General features: G+C 28.4%; 1 protein-coding gene across 6 annotated transcripts in view; it reads left to right on the top strand.

Moving 5' to 3' along the window:
* Positions 1-26,523, top strand: part of cher (filamin A protein cher) — a 570,661-nt gene that overhangs the window by 366,242 nt on the left and 177,896 nt on the right. For 4 of the 6 annotated variants that reach the window (XM_075363574.1, XM_075363565.1, XM_075363566.1 and 1 more), the window contains one exon: positions 3,370-3,511. In XM_075363574.1, the coding sequence (XP_075219689.1) occupies positions 3,370-3,511 (142 nt within the window). Of the gene's footprint in view, positions 1-3,369; positions 3,512-8,276; positions 8,362-13,645; positions 13,801-26,523 lie in introns of those variants that run through there. The other 2 variants (XM_075363570.1, XM_075363568.1) reach the window with 2 other exon arrangements.

The following is a 26,523-nucleotide window of genomic DNA, read 5'->3' as shown; positions in this document are numbered from 1 at the left end:
GAAATTATTTATTAATATTAAGAAATTTATTAGCATAATTTTGTAGATAATAAATTGAATTTGGGTTGAAAAAATCAACACAAAAAATATGAACTATTAAACCTCAACAAATATGTAACCCTACCCTGGCTTGGGTGAAAACAGACGCATAAGAAATGTTCATTTTAAATAAGCACAGGAAGCATGTGTATACTTATACATGTAGCAATATTTTTTCCTGGCTAATTTATTGTGTTTTTATGTAATGTAAATAATGTTTGTCTATGTTTGGAAAAGGTTTCATCACAATCAGTGTTTTGTATCAGTAAACGATAAGTTTTATATATGTCGATATTTATTTGTATTTTGACATTGACTGCAATTCATTAGCCATTAACAAATACCAACAGAGTGTTTGGAAACCAAGTATTGTTTAACTTCAGTGATTTATGAGAACTGCTTCATTAATTGTGGTTTTTATCATTTGAATGGTACTAAGTTTAATGTTAAAATATAATTTTCTTCATTACTCATTTTTAAATGTACAAGTACACTTTTCAAATTTTTTCTGAGGTATTTAGCATCCCTCTTGTCAGTCAAATAACTGACAAAAAAGTTCTTATTTTCAGAAGTTAAATTTTTCATGTATTTTTGTAAAATGACTTATTCCAACTGAGTTGCTTTGTAAATTTGTTCTTTAAAAGAATAATCTTTTTTTTATCATAAAACTTTCAGCTTCCAAGATGTTAAATGTAGTGTTGTTGCAGATGTTGTAGAACCATCAAAAGGATGCATTGAGTTATTTTACTTCGAACCCATTATTTATGCAATTATTGAATGTTTTAACAGTGTAAAGTAAAGAAACTATTGAAAGCCAAACCGTTTTTGAATTTTTATTTACGTATATTGAAAAATAACATAAAATACACATCCAAATTTTACAATAAGAGTGATTTTAAGTCAGTTATTTTTTAGTTTATAAAACTATAACAGTTCTGTACAATTAAAAGAATTCAGTAAGTGGAAAATACAAGTTGTGCTTAAGTGGTTTAATTTTTATTTTAGATTAAATAAACAAATGATTTATTTAATTATTTTTTAAAGGAAATAATTTTTGTATCTATTAACTTAATGCTTAATAAATTGTTATTTGTTATATACGATATAAAATGTATTAAAATTGTACATTATCATTATTAAAATAAATCTTTAAATGAAATAGTATCAAATATATTCATTCTTATTTTTTTAAGGTTTTATCAGGAAACAGTGAGATATATCTTAGTATAAATGACGAATTAATGTGAAATAGGCCATAGAGAATGAATTTATTGAACAAATGGATGCCAGCTTTTGCTGCTTCTTCAGTGAAACAATGATATCAGTATAGTTGGCAATACAACAGCTGGCATACGATAAATATAATAACTGTAGTGTAAATTAGTGATGAATAAGTAAGAAATCTAGCCAGTTTTAAGTGTAAAATGAAAATATATATATATATAATGTTTTAAGATCTTTGATCCCAGAAATAATTGGTGTAAAAATCACTGAGATTGTAGTACAGGCATTGGACAGTATAAATTGTAGAAATTACAACCAATGGTATCTATACCTTAAACCCTGTATTTGTTTACCCTCAATATCTCTTGATTTAGAAATGAAATACTTCTTGAATATATAACATTATATCTACTTTTTAATTGCCTATAATTTATAATTTATATTTTATATCACTTCTGAAATTTATCATCAAATTAATGTTTTTTTAACTTAACACAATTATTTTTAGCACTGCTTGTAGTATTTTTACTGAGTTACACCTAGGTTTTACCTTAATATAATTGTCTTACTGGACCACCAATTATCCACTAATTATTTCAGGGGATTCTCTTTATATTGATGAAAAACTGGTCAAAGCAAACATTTGAGACTACTTTGGGTGATGCCTATAACTACAGAGTAATCCTAAGATTTGTATGTGTGTACATTATTGTTAATATTTGTGATAAATATATGACCTATCTCAAGGATTTTCTGTCTATCTGGATCAGGAAATCTGAAGTGAACCTACAAGATGTATAAGTTAGTTTCTTCCCCTTTAGTCAAATTAGAGGCTATAATAGTTCTCTTAGCTTTTAATCTGCAAGGCTGTTGAAACTGATGCTGATTCTCCTAAAATAAGTTTTCCATTAAGCATTACCCAAACTTTATGAATTAAATGTTTTGATTAAGAAGCCTTTATGTTGAATACCTTTTATCATCAATCTGTACGTCTTTATGAAATCTTCACAAACAACATATTTTAGATAAGAGAGGATACATAAATAATATGTTCAGAAGAACATATTATTTATATATTATTAAACAGAAGTTTAATGATACCAATCCAATTCATTTTAAGGTGATCAAGGTGACCCAATTCTTAGCAGATAAGTTTCATATCAGTGAATAAACTTTGCCTTATGGAGTATTCTAACTGTTCAAAATGCCCTTTTTACAGTCACCATGAGTATATTAAGAGCTGAGCCTACTTTATTATTTTGTTTTCACTCCTATCCTAAATTCTATCAACCCAATACTAACCAGGTGATGTATGCATTTTTTTTTTTAGCAGTCATAAATCTTGTATGATTCTGGGAGCTGTAACATGTTATGAAATGAAATGTCACAAGATTTGCACTTCTCTACATTTATAGTAAAGGTCTTTAATGAATGTTAACATCTTTCATTCAGATTATTTTAAGAGCTTGCCACAGCTATTCTCTATTCTAATGTTTATACTTTTTCACGTTTTTCCAATCAAATTACCAATTTGTTGCCAGTTTTTAAACAAGTTAGTTCTCTCGTTCTTCAACCAATGTTGTTAGCTTTTATGGGATTTTAATTTTAATTTGATTCAGAGACATTATGGAGTAAGAAATATTTGGTGCATGATTGCTTGAACCTCTAGACATACTCCCCTCCCTTCTTCATTTAGATGGGAACTTCATAGACTAACTTTGGCAATGTGACTTTTGTTCATCCAGTTATAAGTCTACATGTTTTGTTAAATGTTGTTGGCGCTATTGGAATCAGAGAATCAATTCCAGGTAGGATAGTCATATTCATGTGTAGAAAACTGAGCAGTTAAATTGTGGTTCTCACTATGTTTTTGAAGTCAACCTTTTTTTCTCATTTTTTGTTTTCATATTTGTGATGATTCCTATTTATACAAATGAGTACTCAATATGTAGATTTTCAAACTGACTTACCTAATTTTTAAATCTGTAATTTTAAATACAGTGTAATGTTTTTGTGATTCTGGGAATTGGTTTTCTGAAATTAATTACTTTTTAGAACACATTTATTGGATTGTTGATAACTAAAATTTTAATTATAATTTTATAGTTCCAGTGACTTGGATATTGATATTGAAGATAATGGAGATGACACTTTCAGTATTTACTACACATTGAAAGAACCTGGTGATTATACACTCAACATCAAATTTGGTGGTCAGCCTGTTCCTGAGGGTTTTTACACTTTTACTGTGAGTTTTATTCTTTTTTTTTAATCTAAATGATTATTTCTTAGGTTTTCTGTTTTGAATTGCTGATTGAAATTTCATATTACATTTTTTAGGAATATTTATATGATTATATGTAAAGTTTTTCTAATATTTTTCAGTGTGTGTATAGGATTTAATTTATGTAGGTTTATACTACATTCTACATAAAACACCATCTAGAACTTGAATACAGGATATTGTGGGATGTATTAGCTGAACTTCAGGAACTTCATATCGACATAAGTCCTATTTAGCTTTGTTTTCCTTCTGGATGCCATTTTGTGATTTTCAACAAAAAAATTATTTCTCAGGAACAGGTAAATACTTTAATAATATTTGGCAAACTTAAGACTAGTGTCTTGTTATAAAAAATTTGAAAATGTCACCTTCAAAAATTTAAAAATGGCGGCTTAATTTTTTAATCTTCATTTTCTTTGTAATTATTTGATTGATAAAATTTTTACTTTTACAAAATTTATTAAGCATTTTATATTGAACAGAATGACCCCCCATTTGTAAAAATCCGTTGACAAAGAATTAACTTATTGGAGACAATTAACCCGACAGTATGCTTGAGCACCATAGTGAAAGCTTTTATTTTACTAAATGTAATAAAAGTTATTAGTAATAAATAATAATATTAAATTAATAAAAATTATCAGCTTGCATGACAGTGCACAAGTGTGCTGTTGGGTTAATTGTCTGGAATAACTTGATTGTTTGTCAACGAATTTTTACAAATAAGGTGTCATTCTGTTCAAAATAAAATGTTTAATAAATTTTTAAGTAAAAATTTAATCAAGCAAAGATATTTATGATTAAAAAATTAAGATTGCTGTCATTTTGAGCAAGGTAACATTTTCAAAATTTTTTATTTTGTAGAACAAGACACTAGTGTTAGATTTGCCAAATTTAATTAAGGTAGGTTTACTTATTCTTGAGAAATAATTTTTTTGTTGAAAATCACAAAATGGCATCCAGAAGGAAAACAAAGCAAAATAGGACTTATGTCGATATGAACTTTTCTTGTCATTTTGGTGTCCTGAATCAGTACCTGACGTTTGGCTAATATATCCCGGAATACTCTCTATACATGCAGACTTGTATATTTCCAAGTTTACACACACACACACACACACACACACACACACACACACACACACACACACACACACACACACACACACACACACACACACACACACACACACACACACACACATATACACACACACACACAGTGTTTCACAAAGAAATTGAAAAAAAAATTCAGGACGAAGAAAATAAAGAAACAGTTAATTTAAACATAGGTTCAGAAATGAAAAAAACTTTTGCCCTGAATTCTGACCCAAGGGTAAAATGAAGCTGTACTGAAATTCTTGGAACATAAGTTAAGAGAAAAATTTATATTTTCATATGATTTTTAACCTGAAAAATTGATAAAATTAGGTCCCAGAAACATATCTCGAGTAATTTTTGAGAAAGTTATTGTAAAACACCAAAAATTGATGTTGCAACCCAATTTAGGTTTGACATATGGTAATTTGTTAGACTGCCAATAAACAAAAAGATTTTGCAACAAAAGGTTTTAGAGGATTTAATTGTGAGAAAATCTATCTGAGTAATGTAAATTGAGTATGAAGAAGAGTTTAAGAAATTTGACTTTATTAAAAACAAAACAGACTGAAATGCTGCAGAAAATTACCACACTTTGAAATGTGTATTATAATCTTAAAAGATCAGAATCATTATAAAAGAGGAAAATATCTAGAGATAGAATCAATTTTTTTTTTTTTTGTCTTCAGTCATTTGACTGGTTTGATGCAGCTCTCCAAGATTCCCTATCTAATCAATTATTAAAAATAAATAATGTAAAAAAATATTAAAAATTTCCTGTTATAAAATAATTTCTTTAGAGTAATTAAAGCAATTTATTAGAATAATAGTTTATTAAACCAATTAATTAGGATAATTTATATTATGATTATAAAATAATTACAATAATTTTTATTTTATGTTCATAAAATATTTAGTAATATATATATAGATTTAGGGAACTTCTAATATTAAATATTGAGTGAAGGTAAATTAGAAATTTAAATAATATTTCATTTTTCAACCTATGTAGTGCATTAGTGACCATTAAATCTTGTTGTGGAATCAAAAAATTACATGCATAGTGCTGTTTATCTTTGTCAAATTTAGCCTTGAGTACTCTGAACTTATTCCAAGTTTAAAGTTCACTCGCTGCACCCATTACTCATGTGATGAGTTATTCAGCAGAACATAGTAATTATTTTTATTCGCTTTTAAATTTATAAAAATATCTTTATGAAAATAAAAGTAGTAGAAAAAATAATTAGTACATTAAAGAAGAAATTATCTTTCATTCTATTATTTTATAAATTTCATTTTTTTTGGCGTACAGCTTTTGTAGCTCAGTAGGTCGAAATACTGGTACACATATGTATATCCAAGGAATTATTCCCAGTTTAGAAGTGCCATTTTTAAAAAATATATTAATATCTCATTAAAATCCTTGCCGAAGTTCTTAACACTTTCTTCTTCATAAAACAAATTATCATCTACTTTTTATATTGTTAAACGTATGTGAAATAAAAAAGAACAGATGTTCTTTATTTATCCTAAATGATTATCCATGCCAAAATCTCTTCTCTTTTGTTTTAAAATGACTTTTATATCCTGTGAAACAATGACAGTTATTTATTTTTTTTATACATTAATTAATGATTTAAAAATACAGTTAAGGGAAAAATTAATGATGTGAGGTGGTGAAGGTGCCTTCTACAACTAATAGAATTAAATGATGTGTTTAATAAATGCTTGTTTTAATTTTGATATAGAAGTGAGAGAATAACAATAATTCTCTTTCTATTGTTATTTTTGTAAGGTAATAAAAATAAAAGTTGTTTATTTGGCACAATAATAAAGAGTAATTCTAATTGTCTGTTATCTGATAATTCATTCATTATTTTTTAGTACTCTTGAAAAAACACACGTCTTTTTAATTGATAAAGGTTAATCAATGATTATAATAAATTAATTATGTTTGGGTAATTATAGTTTTTACAGTTACAGTCTCTACCATATCTCAAAAATGTCGTGATTTTTTTATATAATAATTAATGAACATGGACATCTGCCATTTGCTTCAATGATCTCTTTTTAGTCCATTTTATTGACATAATTAAACGTTTTCTATTTTGGTATTACCCCTTTCTGAATAAATACACTTTTTTTCTAAGCAGAGTAAGATCAGCAATGAATAGTGGTCGGTAAGGTAAATTGTTTGATCCATCTTGATCAGAGGCAGTTCTTCTGCAAACTGATTGTCCTCTTCCTCTACCTTCCACATTTTTTACTCTATTCTCTTCTTCCTTGAATAGTTATCATGAGAAATGTATCAGCCACTATCTGCAGTATCCTGCTGGTCTTTTCTAGAAGCATCTGGTGAATGGCTGTTTTTTTATTAAGTAATCAGTGGTGTATGTCCAGAGATTTTATTTCCTAGTCAGTAGATAGAACAAAAAGCCTAATTGTGATGTCTGACATCTACATTGGGTAAATTCGTGCCTCCTTTGCCTTTTTAAAACTTAAATTTTAAGGTTAGTGTGATAATTTTCCACTAATGTTCATATTTTTTTTTAATCTTTGAATGAAACCTGAGTAGTTTTTTAAAAAAATTGCAAGAATTTTATTGAAGAAGAAAATTTACCAAGTTAAATGAGTTGGGTGGAAAAAGATCGATCATCCCTTTCATTAATGTCTGCTTTCTTAGTGTTTTGTTTCTTATTCATCCCAGAATCTTTTTCATAGTACATAATTTGGATGTGGACTGTATTATACTAAACCATATCAGTTTTATTCATTTAGCTATAATGATATGCATCTTTAACATACCATTATATCATAATGATATGTTAAAGTACATATAATGATATGCATGACTTTCCTCTCAGACCTTGTGTCCACTGATTTCAGTGTCCATATAAAGAGTTCATATTTTTACACATCTTTAAAAAGTGCCATTCAATTCAGTTTAGGTGGATTTTAATTGGATTTAATCCCATTGCTGCTGAGGTTTAATTAATGGCATTGTTTCATATGGTTATCTGAGATCATACAGGACAAAATGATTAATTTTAATTGCCTTGAAATGTAGTGTAGACTGTCGAATATCACAATAAAAGAAAACAATAAAATATAGTGATTCTTTACAATGTATTCAAGATATAGAGTTTTTGAAGATTTTACCTTTTTGTAACATAATTAAGAACAAATATCAGTGTTCAATTTTTATATGAAGTTGAATAAAATTACTTTCTTAACTTTTATATTTTTTATCTTTTTCCTTTGATATTTTTATTTTGAGAATACATTCACATAATTTATATTCAAATTAAATTAAACTAAAAAAACAATTTTTAATCTGCCACTGTTAATGTCATCAGCATTATTATTTTAATTTTTTTTTTATTGTCAAAATACATTGAATCTAATAGAAGAGAAAACACTTCTAATGTTATTATTATATATTTTTAATTGGCACATTTGTAAAGTTATAAGGTTTTATTATATCTTAGTATGCATTTTACTCTTTATTTTAAATGCTGAACTCCTTCTATCTCTTAAATTCTCCCCTCTACTGATTTTTCTAACAACTATTTGCTCCTTTTATTCTCTTTGGCACTTGTTAAGAATTCTCCTTGATAGTTGTTTCCATCTTTTATGTGTTGTATAGATCTATTAGTTTTATGTGGTTGAATGCAGAACTGAAAAAAAACTTTGTTCAGATCACCAATTGGATTTAAGTGAGCTCATAACATATTTTATTGGTATTTCAACATAGTAATTTCTATTAGTATTTGTCGGTTTATTAATTTATTGCAAATTTTTATGACTGCAATTTTTACAAAATGAACAATATGTGTTCTTGTGTGTTTCCACATATTTCTTTACTGTTTGACTGTTTGTTAGTTTGAATACTTGCAAGTAATACTCACGTACGTGCGCACATGCACACACAAACAGTTTTAGGTAAATGCTTGTGTTAAAAAGGAGTTCTAAAAATACTATATTTCATGAAAGGAAACCATTAAAATAAATCTGGTTTTTTAACATAAATTTACTGCTGTGAAATTACTGTGAACATTAAAAAATATTAAAACTATTAGTGTTAGGAATCATTAACGTAACAAAGTTGTTTTATCTGAAAATAATTTGTTGTACATTAGATGCTTTGCTCATTTATATTGGAAATTTTCTCCCCAAATGATTTTTCTTTAACTATTGATTTTATATCTAACAGTCGTAAGAATGATTGCATGATAATAATTTATAAATTAGATAATAATTAATGATAATTTATGAACTAAATAGATAACTTATTACTTTATTAAGAGTAAGTTTATTTAAGATCTTGTATAATTTTGTTAGGATTGTTGAAAAAAATAATGATAATTATCAGCAAAATATTTAAAACTGTAAACTTTTAAAATAACAAAGTTATTTCGAAATAATGCTACCCTGTAATAACCTAGATTCAAATGACACTAAACTGAATTTCAGAATGAGCCATTCATTTTTTCTCAGCTCTATAACAAGAAATGAAGTTGAAAATGTAATCTCTAACCTAAAAAATAACTCGAGTCTGGGCATTGATGGAATAAGCAATGGCACAAGTAATTATACGTAGCTAAACTAATTTCTTCACAACTCTCTTTTATCATGAACAAATGTTTTGAAACTGGTCATTTTTTCCTAATCATTTCCAAAAAGCAATATATTTATACCATTATTCAAAAGGGTGATCCAATAAAAAACCTGAAAATTATAGGCCGATTAGTTTGATTAGAAATTGTTCTAAAATAATAGAAACTGATTAAAATTAGGGTATGTAAATTTATTAAAAAACATCAACTTATAGACCCAAATCAGTTTGGTTTTCAAATCAGTAAAAGCACAGATTATTAATTTATATCTTGGTTTTTTTTTTACATCTGGCAAAATTGCCATTAACTGCTATCACTTTGTTATGCTCATAACTTAAGGAATTTTCAGTGTTTTTTCTTTTTATGGTATCGACTTACAGATCTGATTTATTAGCCTAAATAAGATTTAGAAGCCTAAATAATCTATTATTATTAAATATATTTGTAAAATAATATTAATTTTTTTTTTACTTAAATGAATTCAACAAACCTGTATTTCTTTTAAAAATGGATAATGTTTGTGTTGTATCAAATTTTATATTTTAAATTATTACTTAAATGTAGTTGTGAAGCAACTTAGCAGCACCTTATTCTGTTGACCTGCAACTCAATTGAAAATAGAGCTACTTAGCTCCAAAATGGAATATGGATTAAACATTTTTCAAAATTGTGAGAATGGGTTGTTTTGGTGAGAAAGTGTTAACATATTTTGTCATAACTGTTCAATAAATCACAGTGTTTAAAATCATGCTTTCTTGCTGAATACATTGGAAACTTTTAGTAATTTTCATCTTTCTTTTTTAATAAATACTGTATATTATTATATTTACTTCTTATTTAGTAACCTTGATGAAAAACATCTGATATGTTTATTATTTCTGTTTTCCGTTCCTTGTAATTTTGTACTAGATTAACAAATTTTGGCACAGTTTTGATACAAGATGGTCATTTTGAGTAGTAAATATTTATTTCTTAACATTTTAATTTATTCTGTCATCATTTTGTTTTGAAAAGCAGTTAGATTATGCTAGATTGAATTGCCATTTTGTTTGTATTTATTTTCGTGAAAGTCATTTTCTGAACTATTTTTTATATTACCCTAGATATTATTTCTGATTTAAAATAAGATAAAATTGAGAGATAAAACTTCTCAAGATAATTATTTGTTTTAAGACATCACTGAAGAAAACAACTTGGGCTAATTGAAGTGCAAGTTGAAATCTATGTAGCAGAAAAATCTCTGTCATCAAAATATTCCCAGAAATTTTTTTTTTCTTTAATTATAAAGGAACTTGTTGAAATCAGACATGATCATCAGGTTCACTCTTTTTGGCAAAAATTCTTGAAAATGATCTTGTACTTTCCTGAACTGACAATTAAAATTTCATCATCTTCATTCTGGCCAAAATATTATTTCGTTCTACAAATTCTCTTCTACATACATTGATGTTAGTGAAAAATTTAGCCTAAATAAATTCACTTTAGATTTTTAGTCCCCCTAGAATTTAAATATCATACATAAATGTAAGTTTTTATGTTAAATTTATTTTTTTGTAAATATGATTGCAGCCCTAAAAATTAAAGTTTTATATGGCAAATAATACTGTTATTTATATCAGCCTGTGTATACTGCCTTGTTATAGCTGATTTACTACACCTGTTCCTAAGCTCAAAACTGACTTTCACATAATATTTTTTACATTAAAACCTTATTATATATTTTTGTTAAATTTTTGTTGTTGTTTTTTATACATATTTTTCATATTAATTTAAATAAATTATAATTAATAAGATTTCTTCATAAAAATCAATTATTCATAATTTTTAACTTATTAAAAAGAATATATATTTTTAATTTTTGTTTACAAGCGACACATACCCTAGAGAGAATTATTTACAGTTATTATCACCATATAAGGGGGTAATTTTTTTTAACTTTTCAAAAAATATTTTTTTTAACTATCCAGTGTTTTTAAATATATATATTTTTCATTAAAATAGAATTTTCTAGTGTAGTAATGATTTTTTTCTAAATTTCTGTTCATTTAAAAAACTTTTAAAAAACAATTTTGTTTTATTTTTTACATGACTGCCCAAAAAGGGGTTTAATGTAATTGGGGTGTATGTTCTTGTATGTATGTTTGTTCCACTATAGCAGCTCAACAGCTGAACTGATTTAGATGTAGGCCCCCACGTTGGAATCCGTATGTTACCGGGAATGTCATAAGCTATATAAAAATGTATATAAATTTTTTTTTTCGATCTTTTCAAGACCCATATCACCTCTGTACTAATAATTATTGTATATATAAAATAGATTCAACTTGATCCACCCAAGTACAGAATTGAATAAAATAAAGTGACACTCACCTTATTTTTTCATACAATATCTACAAAAGCACTTCGTGGCAACCTGCATCTTCAGTTGTAAATTTTTTTTTTTGTAAAATATTTAGTGTTAAATTACATATTAAACTCAAAATTAAAGTATAATAAATTAAAAATATATAAAAAATTAAAATATAAAAATTAAATTTAATACAATACAATACAAGATTTGCCAGTTGAAGCACAAACTTTAATGAATTGAATTAATGAACTGTGAATTTCTATCACTGTGTGTGCTGGGCTTGAACAGAATGATATGAATCAATCGAATGAATAATATTACAAAAATGATAGAATTAAATTTACATTAAATAAATTTATGTTAAATAATAATGGGCTTCCCACGGGGACTGCATGTGAGGTTAGAGTGGTAAGTTGATGCGAGCACCTCGTGCAAGGCTAGACCAATCACATCATTAACTGGTAGCAAACAGGGTACCTCTAGGGCGCTCTTTTGGGAGGTGCAATGGTATGCTCTTATAATATCTCTGCAAACAGTTGTTCCATTTTCAAAATTCAAACGGGGTATTTGTTAGTAGGTTGAAGGCTAACTTTTGCATGCATCAGGTAAACACTTGATCTAACAGATCATGATTATTCAGAAATATTGTTATGTCTTTACAACCAATCTTCCAGTTTTCAAAATTCAAATAGGGTATTTGTTACACGACTGCCCAAAAAGGAGTGTAATATATTTAGGGTGTATGTATGTATGTTTGTTGCATTGTAGCAACTCAACGGCTGAACTGATTTAGATGTATGACTTCGCAATGGAATCCTTATATTACAGTATTACAGAGAGTGTCATAGGCTGTATAAATATGTATATATATATATATATATATATATATATATATGTTTAAATAAATTATAATATATACAGAATTGTTACCCGCATGTTCTTTAATTTCCTATAATAAACAGGAATGTTTGTCAGCAATGTTTTTTTTGGCAGTCATGGTTTTTAATTTTTAATATTTATCTCTTGTTCAGGTGGACTTCATAGGAAAAAGATTTATTATTTATCATTAGTAAGAGATCGAATTAAATTGTTTGCTGTAAATAAATGCCAGGAATATTCAAAAATGCTATTCATAGTTATGTAGATTTTGTTAATGTTGAAACTGTTACGCATTTTTTTTTATCATTTTTTTCTTTTTTCAAGAAATTGTGGTGAATTATTAGAGCCATATTTCTTGTTCATAGATAAAACGATTTACTTTAATTGTGTGGACTTTTCAGTTCCATGATTTATACTACGTTTTTACACAATAAATTAATTAGAATTACTGAGAATAATGTATAAATAACTTAAGTATAAAATATATAGTAATATAGTATTTTATAAAGTATATTCGTTCCGTGCAGCTTTGATATATTCATGAAAAATTGGTCGAAAGATTTGTATGTATTATGGGGTAACGTTTTCTCAATAACAGTGTCATGATAGCGTTAAAAAAGTATATATATATATATATATATATATGTATGTATGTATTCTTGTATGTTACCAAAAAAAAAATTTTTGGCCTTGATACTGAAAAGTACCGCTGCAGTTAAACTTAGTAGTAAATGGGTCATACTAAACTACACATCTAAACCGACATCATTTTTATATACATTTTAGTTGATTTCAATGATCTTTCATTCGGTTGAAAATATTTTATTAATGAAATTGAACTTTTCTTAGAATCATTTGATATAATTTAAAGCGGTTATAAATACCGTGAAGATCTATGGTTCTTTAATCTGGATGTCATCGTTTATAAATTCAGTAATATGTTATTTTAAATTAACGGATATCGTCTGGGAAATGAATAAGTGAGTCTCGAGGCCTGGTCGTAAGTCTAAGTGGAAAGCGCGACCACTCGTTTCGATGCCCGGATATATATGGTAAATAGGAGTACAAGCAAAGCTACGGGATTGGTTGGCATTAGAGCCGCGCTAGTTGCCCCGCCACCACAACCCCTTGCGGAGGGTCTTTGTTCTGGGGGAAACATATATTTCTTTGTTGTACCGACTCTGTTCGTATCGTACTACTCGCGAACAGCCTTCCGTCGCGCTGTGTCTGTGCTGTGCCTGTGCAGTGTAGGCAAGTGATCTCAACTGAAGCCAACATTTCTTCGTTTTTCCGCACACACCAATCATTTTGTAAGTCTTGGTTGGCTGCTCTGGCATCTTACAGTCTCACAATCCCCACCACTTGTTTTTTAATATAGATGTAGTGGACTGGTCCATTTAGCGTAATTTATATTTTATATTTTGTTACTTCACGTTAATTAAAATCTCATAACGTACATACCGATGTAAAAGATTTAATTTAATCTGTTAACTGCTTTACTATTGTCTAACTCGACCGATCTTAATTACACAAATTCTCATTTTTAGAGATTTTGTTGGTTAATAAAAACCAAATACGTGAGGCACACACATACATATATGTATGATGTATATAAAGCTGCTTTACTAATACCATCTTTTGTTAATTTATTAAAATGAATAAATTCGAATGAATGAATTAAAAAGAATAACAATGCTGCAGTAAATTTATTTATTTTTATTATAAATTTTGCAATAATATCTCACGAAATTACTTAAAATTTTATTAGAAAGTATTTTAAGATCCAATACTACTTTATATATATATATATATATATATATATATATATATATATATATCTGGCTGTTTGTTAAAGGGGCAATTTAAGATCATATTACAATTAATATTCTGTTATTTTATTAAAATTGTTCGGTATACAATAGTGATAAATGGTATATTTTTTACTCTTTTAACCATTTTTCCTTTCTTTTTTAGCTTATATATACGAATTTTTATTTAACTTTTTTCAATGAAAATTTTTGTGCTTGATTTTTATAAATTTACACTTATCTAAATAACATTTAAAAAAAAATTAATTAATTTTTCTGTAAGCATTTAATTGTATGAATTTTATACGTTTTTTTTGTTTTTTTTTTTAGTTTTTAATACATCATTTATATTAACATAAATATAACTAATAATCTGCATATCAAATTTTTGTTAAAATAATAGAATATAGATAAAATAAAATAATCTCCCGTGATTTCTCATAGTGTAATGGATATGTTTTGTTATTACACATGTGTGTCGCACAGTAAAAATGTCCATTAGTCTATAAACATATTTACAGATTCTCGCCTTTTATATTAAAGTATAGTTATGAAAATTTTACGTAAAAGTAAACCACGAGCCATTTTTTAAGTTAATATTTTAATACATTTAGATGTAAATAATTAGATTATTTTGTAATTTATAAATCCTGTTATATTTATAGAGAATAATTTTCGTATAATAACAATACATTTATTTACCTGTTTTAATATAAATGTAATAGATATTAAGCGAAAATTACTGGGATTGTATTTGTTTATAATATCGGAAGTGAAAAAAAATATATGCTAAATTACACGTTCTTACATGCAGTATAGAAATTATGACTGGTTTACTAAGAAGATACTTTCCCTTTCTAGGTAATAAGATTAGTTGGTTTTTGCCGTAGATAATCCATTTGGAAATAAATTTACGAGTAATTTCTATAAGATCGTACATTTATGGTTGACGTAATAAGTTATTCATTTATAATATAAGTAAAAATGTAAAAAAAAACAAAATTAAAAGTAGAATGTTGTACTGAGGTTACTTTACAAAGCCACGACTAGATTTTAGAATACAAATAATAGTCGGTCAGATCTTTTTTTTTGGTACCTGTAAAAGTAATTCATGTTGAATCATTTTTACTGATAAAATTTCCTCGCATCTACGTTCCCGAATATTCAACATCCGAAAAAAGTCATTCATTCTTAAAAGTAACAAAATAAGCCGACGGGACTATTTTCGAGTTACACAGAATTATACTTCTCTCTATAATAAAGAATTTTATTTCAATAAAATACCGAACTATCTAAAAGAATTTATTTAAAAAAAACTTTATTACTTTGGTGTTTTAGTTAATTAGATAAAAGTGAATTTTCTGCACATTTGTTTCATTTTTATTTAAATATTCGTGGATTAACATGTTAAAATTTGACATTTTATTTTCTCCAGATTTTATGCATTTTTATTCTCGTGTAAGTGTGTAACTATTATTTCGAATGATTATTATTATCATTTACACACTATAAGTATCTTTCTTTCTTTCTTATTCATTAATTTAGTACTTGTAATGCTGCTCAAGATTTCCCTTGATCTTTCCAGACAAATCCTTTTTTATTCTTAAAATAGAACACCTGTTATTTTTGTTTTGAATTATATAATACTTAATTACGTACTAATCTGAATAAAATATGTATTTATATAATTAAATTATAATTTCGTGCGGGTTTTACTATAATTAAAAGAATCTATTAACAAATTTATAGGTTAAAAGATAAAAATTAAAGGAAAACACTACCAAAAATTCGCGGTATTTTGATAATTAAAAATCTAAATTTCCCTTTTAAATAAATAAAAAAATATTAATATCCCTATAAAGTAACTTATTTCGTATTTATTAATGTGTATTAAAAAAATAACAATAAAAACTAATACGAATTTTTAGTTAAACTAAAAAAAGACTAGATTTCTTTATTAATGTAAACTATTTTAACCTCCATAAAACATACAAAAAAATTCTTTAAATTAGTTGGGCTGTTCACATAAAAAATATCGTAAGTCGTAAAAAGTTTACCTTATAACACTGTTTAATAAGATTTAAAATTATTTCTACCCTGAAAGCGCCAAATGTTTTTATAAGTTACATAAATGTTATGTCTTTTTTTCAGAATCATGGTATGTATTTTTTTTTGTACCTATGTTTGCTTAAAACATAAAAAACTACTGACCCGATATAAATTATTCTTTTACCGACGTTTTTATTGAACTTTGAAGATGGATTGAGGTTTAAATTTATTCATATAACTTCATTATCGGGTGAGCGCTAAAACTTAAACAGAGGGCATGACAGATTTTATAGCATCATTTTTATGTAGTGTTATTTTGATTCTCTGAATAAATCACGTTGTATATGAGATAGTTATAGAGCTTGAAAAATTGAAATTTAGGAAAAATTTTGGTTATTATTCGGGTACTTCATTTATCTGCAAAGAATAACATGTATTTTTAGGTACCAGTAATTAAATGAAACATTTTATTTTACATCTTCTCGGCAAAATGTTGTAAAGTAGTACTCACAAGCCGAGTGAGTAGAATATAATTTTTCAAAAACGCCTTGTATGTGTAGAACATATGATAAAAGTTATTTCTGTAAATAATTTCTGAGATTCTTACAGTTGTATTTCATAGAAAAACAAAACAGTATTTGATTTGTTAGCTGTGTGTATTTTTTAACAGCGTTATCTTCTATTTCTTAACTAGAAATATTTATACCACTGTGCCGCCATTTCTTGACGAAAAATAATTCTTCATTTGACAAAAAAAAAGAATAAAAAATTAACCTTTTGTATTCATATTTTTAAGAATTAAAAAACTAACCTTTTTTTCTTTTAATTTATACTTTCAAGATGCTTTTTATCCAAAAAATTTCAGGTTATGAAAATTAAGCAAATAAATTTGTAAACAACTTTTATAGATAATTTTTTTTGAAATATCAAACATACGATTTCTTCTCCCACTCTGGGGGGACATTTTTTGTGATTACGCAATGAAAATTAGTAAAAGATTTTGGGGGTTAATAATTAAAGCAAATCAAATTTTCTTACGAAATATATTTTAGGATTTCGACTGAGGGAATTACTGATTATAAATAAGCTCTTATAGCAGGAGGAAAACCTATTTGAGATTTATATAAGTAGAAAGTGTTTTTAGTCTGTAGGTTGAAACATTTAAAAGGTTATAGATATCGAAATACTTCTGAGAAAATCTCTCTTAACACACAAAGATGGATTAAAGAATTTCTTAATGTCTAATTTTAAAAAACTTTTTTAAAAATTTTGTATAAGTAAAACTGATTTATCATTAAAACAATGATAAATAATACCTCGGAAAAATCTATAAAAAATACCATTTTTAGTGATACTTTTATGAATTTTCTTTTCAAAATGTTTAATTTTTATTATTTACCACAGTTTTTCTAATGACGTTACATTTCTATAAGAAAATACATGAGTAAATGTTTTATAAAGCTAAACCCCATCTCATGAGAGATATTTGAATTTGAAATATACCAACTCTTCAGGCATCTCTCTTCTTCTGCGTCTATTTTAAAATGAGATTAACATAATCAATCGCTTTAAACACCTAATTTGTTTTACGAAATTTTATACTTATAAATTAAATGGTTCCTGAGGTATAAAGTTAAACAGAGGCAAGAGTGAACGGGGAGATCAGATGAAAAGACATTTTCTCGAAATGTGTTTCTTCATTTATCAAAAAATTGCCAAAGAAATTCCATTAACTGTGATCGCAACCCATCCGTTCTGCTAGAACCATATGCTGAAACCATCCTCTACCGCCTTCTGATTTTATGCAATGGCATGATTACGGTTTCTGGATGACCATCATTTAATTTAAAAAAAATTTGGAACGATCATTCGATCAGCCATAACACCGCACCAACCTGTACATCTAGACGAAGGTGTAATCGACATTTGTATAATGCCCGGGGATTCCCAGCGGCCCCAGAATCGCAGTTTTGATTGTTGACATAGCTTTTAAAATGAAAATTACGAGAGATTATCTCTAAAGTAAAGACCGCTTCATTGTAAAAAAATCTATTCTGAAAACTTTATAAATATTTTTTTATTCCACTTCACCTTATTCTACTTCTCTATATAATCGCCACATGAAATATAACATTTATCGTAGCGATACACCAGGTTCTATATACCTTCGTCGTATTCTTCTGCCGCCAGTCCACTTAGACACTGATTAACAGACTTTTAAGTTCATCGTCACCCGCGAATTGCTTACCACTCAAAAATTCTTTCAATTTCCCAAACAAATAGTAATCAGAAAGAAGCTAATTCCGGAATATATGGCGGTTGATCGTAAATTTCCCATCCAAATGTTCTTTGTAGATCACGTTTCGAACCCGCAACATGCAGATGTGCATTATCGTGCAGCAAGACGACGGTCAGTCAGCCGTCCACGCCGCCGATTTTGATAGTTATGGCGTGCCGTAACTTACGTAGAGTTTCGCAGTAGGCTTCTGCATTTATAGTCGTTCCACGTGGTATGAAATCAATCAGCAGTATCTCTAACATAAAGACCGTTTCATTGTAAAAGATTTACTTTGAAAACTTTATAAATATTTTATATTTCTCCTAAACTACTTACCTTATACTACTTTTCTATATAATCGCCACATGAATTAAGACATTTATGGTAGCGATACACAATCTTCAGTATAACCTCGTCGTATTCTTCTGCCGTCAGTAGTCCATTTAGACACTGATTAACAGCATTTTTAAGTTCACCGTCATCAGCGAATTGCTTACCACTCAAAAATTCTTTCAATTTCCCAAACAAATGGTAATCAGAAGGAGCTAAGTCCGGACTATATGATGGGTGATGGTAAATTTCTCATCCAAATGTTCTCAGTAAATCACGTGTCGGACCCGCAACTTGTAGACGTGCATTATCGTGCAGCAAGACGACGGTCAGTCAGCCGTCCACGCCGCCGATTTTGATAGTTATGGCGTGCCGTAACTTACGTAGAGTTTCGCAATAGGCTTCTGAATTTATAGTCGTTCCACGTGGTATGAAATCAATCAGCAGTATGCCAAGCCGATCCCAAAAGACTGGCCATCAGTTTTCGTCCAAATGGCTGCGGCTTGATTGGTGATTAAGGATGACGCCATTCACTTGACTGCCGTTTTCTCTCTGGCGTATAAAACGAAATCCATGTTTTATCGCCGTTAACAATTGAATTAAGGAACTATCACTTTTTTTCTGTGTAGCACATCAAAATTTCCAAAGCAGATTCCATTCCGGTTTTTTTGTGACGTTCCGTTAAGACGTGTGGCACCCGACGTACACAATCCTTCTTAACGATCATGAACAGTGCGACCAGTAACAGGTCTGCAACATCAGGAAAAAGAAGGGCCAGGTCGGAAATCGTTGAGCGATTTACTTTTCTGATTTCATCATCGACCCGTTTAAACAAGTCCTCGGTGATTATCGAGGTTCTCCTCGAACGTTCTTCATCATTCACATTAATTCTGTTATTTCTAAACCTTTCACACCATTTTCGGAGGTTTCTTCCATTCATTACATTATCACCGTACACAGCAACCAACTACCTATGAATTTCAGCCTTCTTATCCTTTCGATGGTTTAAAAACTATGACTCCAGGTATTTCACAGTCGGCGGCAACATCAAATTTCCTATTCATTTTATAACGTAATAACTCACACGTAACCGAAGATACTACGACGCGACAACTTACAGACAACAATGCAGTGTGTACATTACTAGCGTGATCATGAACGACACAGGTTTGCCAACCTTATGGAAAAATTTCTCAGCGGTCTTTACTTTAGAGATATCCGTCGTACTTTCATTAAACGTTTTTTAAGAAGTTAACATTTTCTTCGGCTATCACAAAACGAACGTAATATTGGAGCGTTTTTGAGAATCTTGGTATTAATAATTCTTGGACCATTTGAATTTGAATGAAAACATCCAGTTTCAAAATCGGTTATAGTGCTGTTACGAGGTGTGTGAAAAAAGTAATGAGACTGACTTTTTACTTACCAAAGTTTTTATTTTTTTCAAACAACAATATTATCCCCTTAAAGTAATTCCCTTCGGCAGCTATACACCGGCGGAGTCGTTGTTCCCACTCCTGGTAGCAGCGCTGGAAGGCTTCAACTAGTAGGGCTTTTAACTGGTCGGTCACAGTCTTTTGAATGTTCTCCAGAATTCCAAAATGACGTCCTTTTAAGACATGTTTCAATTTCGGGAAAAGGAAAAAGTCACAAGGACTCAAATCAGATGAATAGGGGGGTTGAGGAACCGTAGGGATGCGTTTTGAGTTCAAAAATTTCCTGATGGAAATGGCCGTGTGACACGGGTCATTGTCATAATGAAGCATCAACTTGTCTCCAATGTCTGGTCTCACGCGAATTACTCTTTTCCTGAGCCTTTCAAGGACACCTTTGTAAAACACTTGGTTGACAGTTTGTCCTGGAGGAACAAATTCTTTATGCACGATACCCCTACTGTCAAAAAAGCAAATCAGTATGGTTTTGATCTTTGATTTGCTCATTCGACATTTTTTCGGTCGAGATGACGGAGTGTGCCACTCTTCGCTTTGCCGCTTTGTTTCAGGATCGTACTCAAATATCCAGGATTCATCACCTGTGATCACACGATTGAAGAATTCTTGGCCATTGTCAATCCTCTCAAGAAGATCAACGCACACGTTTCTTCGACTATCCTTCTGTTCCTTTGTGAGGTTTTTCGGGACCAATTTCGCACAAACCTTTCGCATGTCCAAATCGTCTATCAAAATTTGATGTACGTGAAAGTGTTTAATATTAATTGTTCACTCATCATCCTTATTGTTAAACGACGGTCTGATCTCACAAGAACCCTCTCACACGCTCAACGTTTTCGTCAGATTTTGAAGTTGAAGGTCTCCCTGAGCGAGGTTGATCTTCAACGTGTTCTCGGCCTTCCAAAAATGATTTTTGCCAGCGGAAAACTTGTGCTCTTGATAAGCAATGATCCTCATAGGCCTGTTTCAACTTTTCAAAGGTCACACTCGCGGACTCTCCAAGTTTAACACAAAACTTTATTGCACAACGTTACTCTAAATTCCGATGCTCCATTTTCGTAACACAACAAAAATACAACCCCACTTATGGTGCTGTCAAAAATAATGTGTTGGCTGAACGGAGTTGAAACTCGTACTGAGCATGTGGAAGGGATGAACAAACCGGTCTAGCACAGACCGGTAGACACAGCGCTGCCAAATCGCTCGCAGTGTTACCAATCTCATTACTTTTCTCACACAACTCGTATGTTGATGCCCAGTTAAGAAGAAAGAAGACAAGTAAAGTCAGATGGATTTTCGTTTACATTCCACAGCTGCAGCGCTCGCCGTTAAATACTTACCTTACCGTAGAAGTGCTACGATTGAACCGTACTTCTTAAGAAAGAATTAAGTTCCTTATTATGGAAATATTTATTTTAATAATCATCACTTATAAATATTTCTGTCATTAGAATTTCGTCAGTATTTTCTTTGAGTTAATCTGAAACAAATAAAAATAAAAATTGTTAAAAAAATAAGTTATGATTTTTTTAAGTATTTCAGTTTCTATCGAGCCGCACGGTATAACAGCAGAGAATATAATAAAATTAAATTGAAGTTAACAGTTTTATTATTTTGTGTGGTATAATATCGCAGTAATTTTAGTCTTAAGTCTATAACATTAAATTAAATAAATATTTGATTTATGACATTCATGTTACATTAGGACTTAAAAACATGCAATACTTTTTATCAATTGTGCGACTTTTTGATGCGTATATAAAATTACATAATTAAAAATATATTTTCCATAATCGAATATTAGATTTTTATCATTTCGTCATAGTATTAGAATTGAAATTTCCTTAAATAAATAAACAAAATTTACTGCACAGTTTAACGTATATAGGACAATAATGTTATAGGTGAAAACCACAGTAATGCTAAAAGGATTTTTATCAGATATAATGAAAATTAATCTATTCTTGTAGTTACTACTGTTTTATTTATCGGTTAAATACCAGGCTATTTAATCGATTTTAATTTTTAATTATACATATTTGAACGGTACAATAGCCACAGGTGTTTGTTATCCGCGATTAACAAACTTTGTTTGGGGAAGAACAGACGTCCAGTATTTTTATATTATCAACATTTATTAAGTGGTAAAAATATAAAGTTAACACTTTTTTATAAACAAGAATAAATTCTCTCTTATAAGAGTATTTTATTGATATAATAATTTTTAAAATTATATATTTATAATATTGAAATATATTAAGTACCTCTCTGTAAACTGGTTATTGGAGATAGTACGCTTCCACAAGAAGCTTATCTATTCAGCCTTACTATTTTCCTGCACTATCACTTCGCTTGTTTTTCACTAGATTAATTAGTTAATACTACTCCGTAAATAAATAATTAATTTTGTACGCATGGAATATATTTAAAAATACAATTATAAAATAAATTAATTAATTAATTACCTGGTTTCCTTCCAGCTGGTAATAGTTATTACACTCAGAATCTTTCAAAAGTATATAGCCAAGCTGTGGAAAATGTTCGTATAAAACCACCATGTATTCGAAAACATTTTTCTCTGCTTTTGTTTCTCAGAAATTCATACCTTAAAAATGTATATAAAATCACATACTTCGGTGTGTTTAGTTAATTTAAAGAAATGTGATATTTTGTCAATACCCATTATTTAATAAAATAAAAGTACAATTTTTCGGTAGTGATAGTTACGATACCGTAAGAGATTAAAAATTGGCATTGCTCCATTTTTTAAATATAATTCATTAAGAACTGCAATGTGAACTTATGCATCAAACTTTATTAAAATATTTTAATTCATCTTTTTCATATTCATCATCAGAGAAAAAAATGAACAAATTTGTCTCGATTTTTATTTTATATATTTTTTTGTAGCTGAAATTTTTTGTTAAATTGCAGATAGAGCGTAGAAATTCCTCTACAAATATAGTTTCACCAGGAGGGAACAAAAATATCTTAAAATTAAAAAAAGTTATTTTTTTCTAATAATTTTTTTAAAATTAAAATGCAACCTTAATGAGGAAATCTTAAAATTGATTAGATTTCCGTAATTATTGTTGGTCTTCATCAAATAAATCGAAAATATTGCGTTTTATTTGATGTAATTATCAAATAAACTATTTCTAAATTTGTTGCATCATTATTGTCACAAGTAGCTGCATCTCTTGTTCACAGATTTATTTTACCTGTGTTACCTTGGCTTGTCACAGAAGGATTTGTTGTTAATTAAAAATTTACAATAAACACTGGTTAGTAGACAGAACTGAAGAAGGAATAATATTAAAATTTAATTGCTTCAGTTAGGCCTGTATCTGTTAACCTTTCTCATGGAAACACAGATAACCACTATTCTGATACAACCCTTTCCATACTTCATATTATTTTATGAATAAATATATATGTATAATTTTGTATGCGAAATATACATTTAGATGAAGTATTACGCTGTGTGATGTATGTTTTTTTTCACATTGAATTTCTTCATCGCTGTTTAGATTAAACAATTTTGAAAATAATTACAAATGAAAGTTTCATTGAGATCTGAGTGCAGGTAGCAATGAACGAACGATACTGTATAGAATATGGTTAATATCTTAAAAATAACACCATAAATTAAATGAATAGATTAAGTTAAGACTAAGATTTACCTATTTCTGACTGTTTGCCTTAAAACCTCTTCCTGAAAATTTCAAGCTTTTTCCTACTGTATAAAATATATATAGAGAGATTGAGGGAAGTACATCTAGCACAAAATTATTTCTTCAGGCAAGTTATATTTCAGGTTATTGATATGCAACTTATATTTCTGGGACGTGTGTTTTACGACACGGAAAAAACAAGCCTTTATATGAAAAAAAAACAAATAAAACTAATTTTTGTCAAGAAGATCGTTCTCAAGATATTGTTCTTCAGAGACAATAATTTTCTTTCCATTACTGATATTATAGTAAACTTTTTTTAACGATCTAAGGGATGCTTCAACCATTAAAAAAAATTCTCTGTCGATATGCCTATTTTTTTCTTTATGATTGACTACGATGTAATTTGTTATGATATAATATCATTTCCTATAGATGATTGAAATTCGTCGGAAAGTACAAAACATTATTAATTCATTGGTTTTAATTAACTCAATTTCCATTAAATGGTATTTTGTAATTTTTAATTAATTTTAAGAGACAGTTTATGCAACAATCTCAGATTTTTTCCACTTCTTTTTATATAAAAATAGTCAAATTATATCAACCATTAAACAGTTAAATAACACGTAGAGTAATTTATTTAAGGCAAAAAATCATTGATATTATATAAACTCCACGATAATTTTTTATATTATTTTAAAATATTTCGTTATACTTTTTGTTTGAAATCTTAAATTCTAACTAAAATAGTTTTTCTTTTTGTAACAGTTTCATTTACATCAGCTGTATTAAAATCAGTTAAGCTTTTATAGCGATTCTTAAAATAAAATACTACTTTAGAACTTGCCTAGATATGCTGCTCCATTTATTTGAAATTAACCGTGAGGACTTCTTAAGTTTAATATCGTTAAAAATACGAATACCTTTTATTTATTTAAGAATATCACACACACACTTTTATATATATATATATATATATATATATATATATATGATGTAAGTATGATATATAAGTATTGTGAAATGTGTGTGTGTGTGTGCACGCGCTCGCTAATATTACTGTTCAACTCGGATGTATTATTAAATTTTAATTCCAGTTGAGATAATTTAAAAAAAATGGATGTAAAAAATCACAAACTTCTAAATTTTTGTTTGATGATAAATGATTGTCCACTTTTTTAAAATTATTTTTTGCAACAAAATTTTTATGTAATTTTTTGGTCTTGTCTGAATTTTAAGTATGCATTAGTTTACGTAAAGATTAGTTACAATTTATAATTTATTTATTAAAAAAAAATTATTCCATTTTATGATTCAACCTGTGTTATCTACTGGACGAATATATATATATATATATATATGTGTGTGTGTGTGTGTGTGTGTATATCATTTTTTGCAATCGTTTTCTTTTTTGATATTCCGATTGACTTTTCTGTTTAACTTCGATTCATCTTTTTTGATTACACTCAAAATAATCAAATAAAACTCCGGATTTACCTATTACGGTGACGCTAGATAATAAGAAAAGAAGGGTATTTGTGAGGAGCGAGGGCAGTAATCCTGCATCGCTTTCTTCTCATCTCATCATGCAATAAATTGGAGAAGCGAAGGGCCAAAAAATACTTTACCTTCATCATCCTTCATAAAATGTTAACTATTAAAGGGTGAATACAGCATTGCTCAACAAAGAACTATACTGTGTATAATGAAAGATAAAACCTGGATTTACAACCACGTAAATCATCATTGTGAATTCCTATTAAGGTCGATGTGGATCTTGTTTTAAGGTTTAATCGTCTTTTATTTCAATTTATTCGTGTATAATACTCGTAGATTTTTTAAACGACGATTAAGCGTTTAGCCTACTTCACTATGCGTTTCGGAAGCAAATAAAAATTTGTTTTTTAAGTTGCATAACTTTAGAATTATTTACATCAAATTATTTTTTCATATTCTGAAGAAAATATTTCCTTTGAAGGGATGTTTTTTGAAAATCAGCTACGAAGTACCCGAATAACTTTTATAATGCGTTTTTATATGAAAAAATTTATAGAAGAATAACTTTTAAAGTTACTCATACATTTTTATGAATTTATATTGATGGGATGGTAAGTGATTCTACACTAGATTTCATCTTTCTTTGAACGTAGTATAATTATGAGTTTGAATGTGCTATATCATGATAAAAGTTTCTCGTTTCAGTCGATAGATATATGTGAAACGATGTTTCTATTTCCTCATCTCAGCGGGTGATTGCTGGAAACTGGTTCGAGCTAAACCTGAATCGTTGGACTTTTCTCACGGAAGGCCCGCACTTAATCATTTCATTATTTAAACAATATTAACTTACTGGTACTCGATATAAACATTTTTAATTATTTTTTGTTATTCCGTAGTATAAATAACATATATTTAGTTTTGCGTATTTTTCTGCTGGTTT

This window comes from Lycorma delicatula, chromosome 4 (genome assembly GCF_047948215.1).
Source record: "Lycorma delicatula isolate Av1 chromosome 4, ASM4794821v1, whole genome shotgun sequence".
In the NCBI taxonomy this organism is placed as follows: domain Eukaryota; kingdom Metazoa; phylum Arthropoda; class Insecta; order Hemiptera; family Fulgoridae; genus Lycorma; species Lycorma delicatula.
This window is presented reverse-complemented; position numbering and strand designations above follow the sequence as displayed.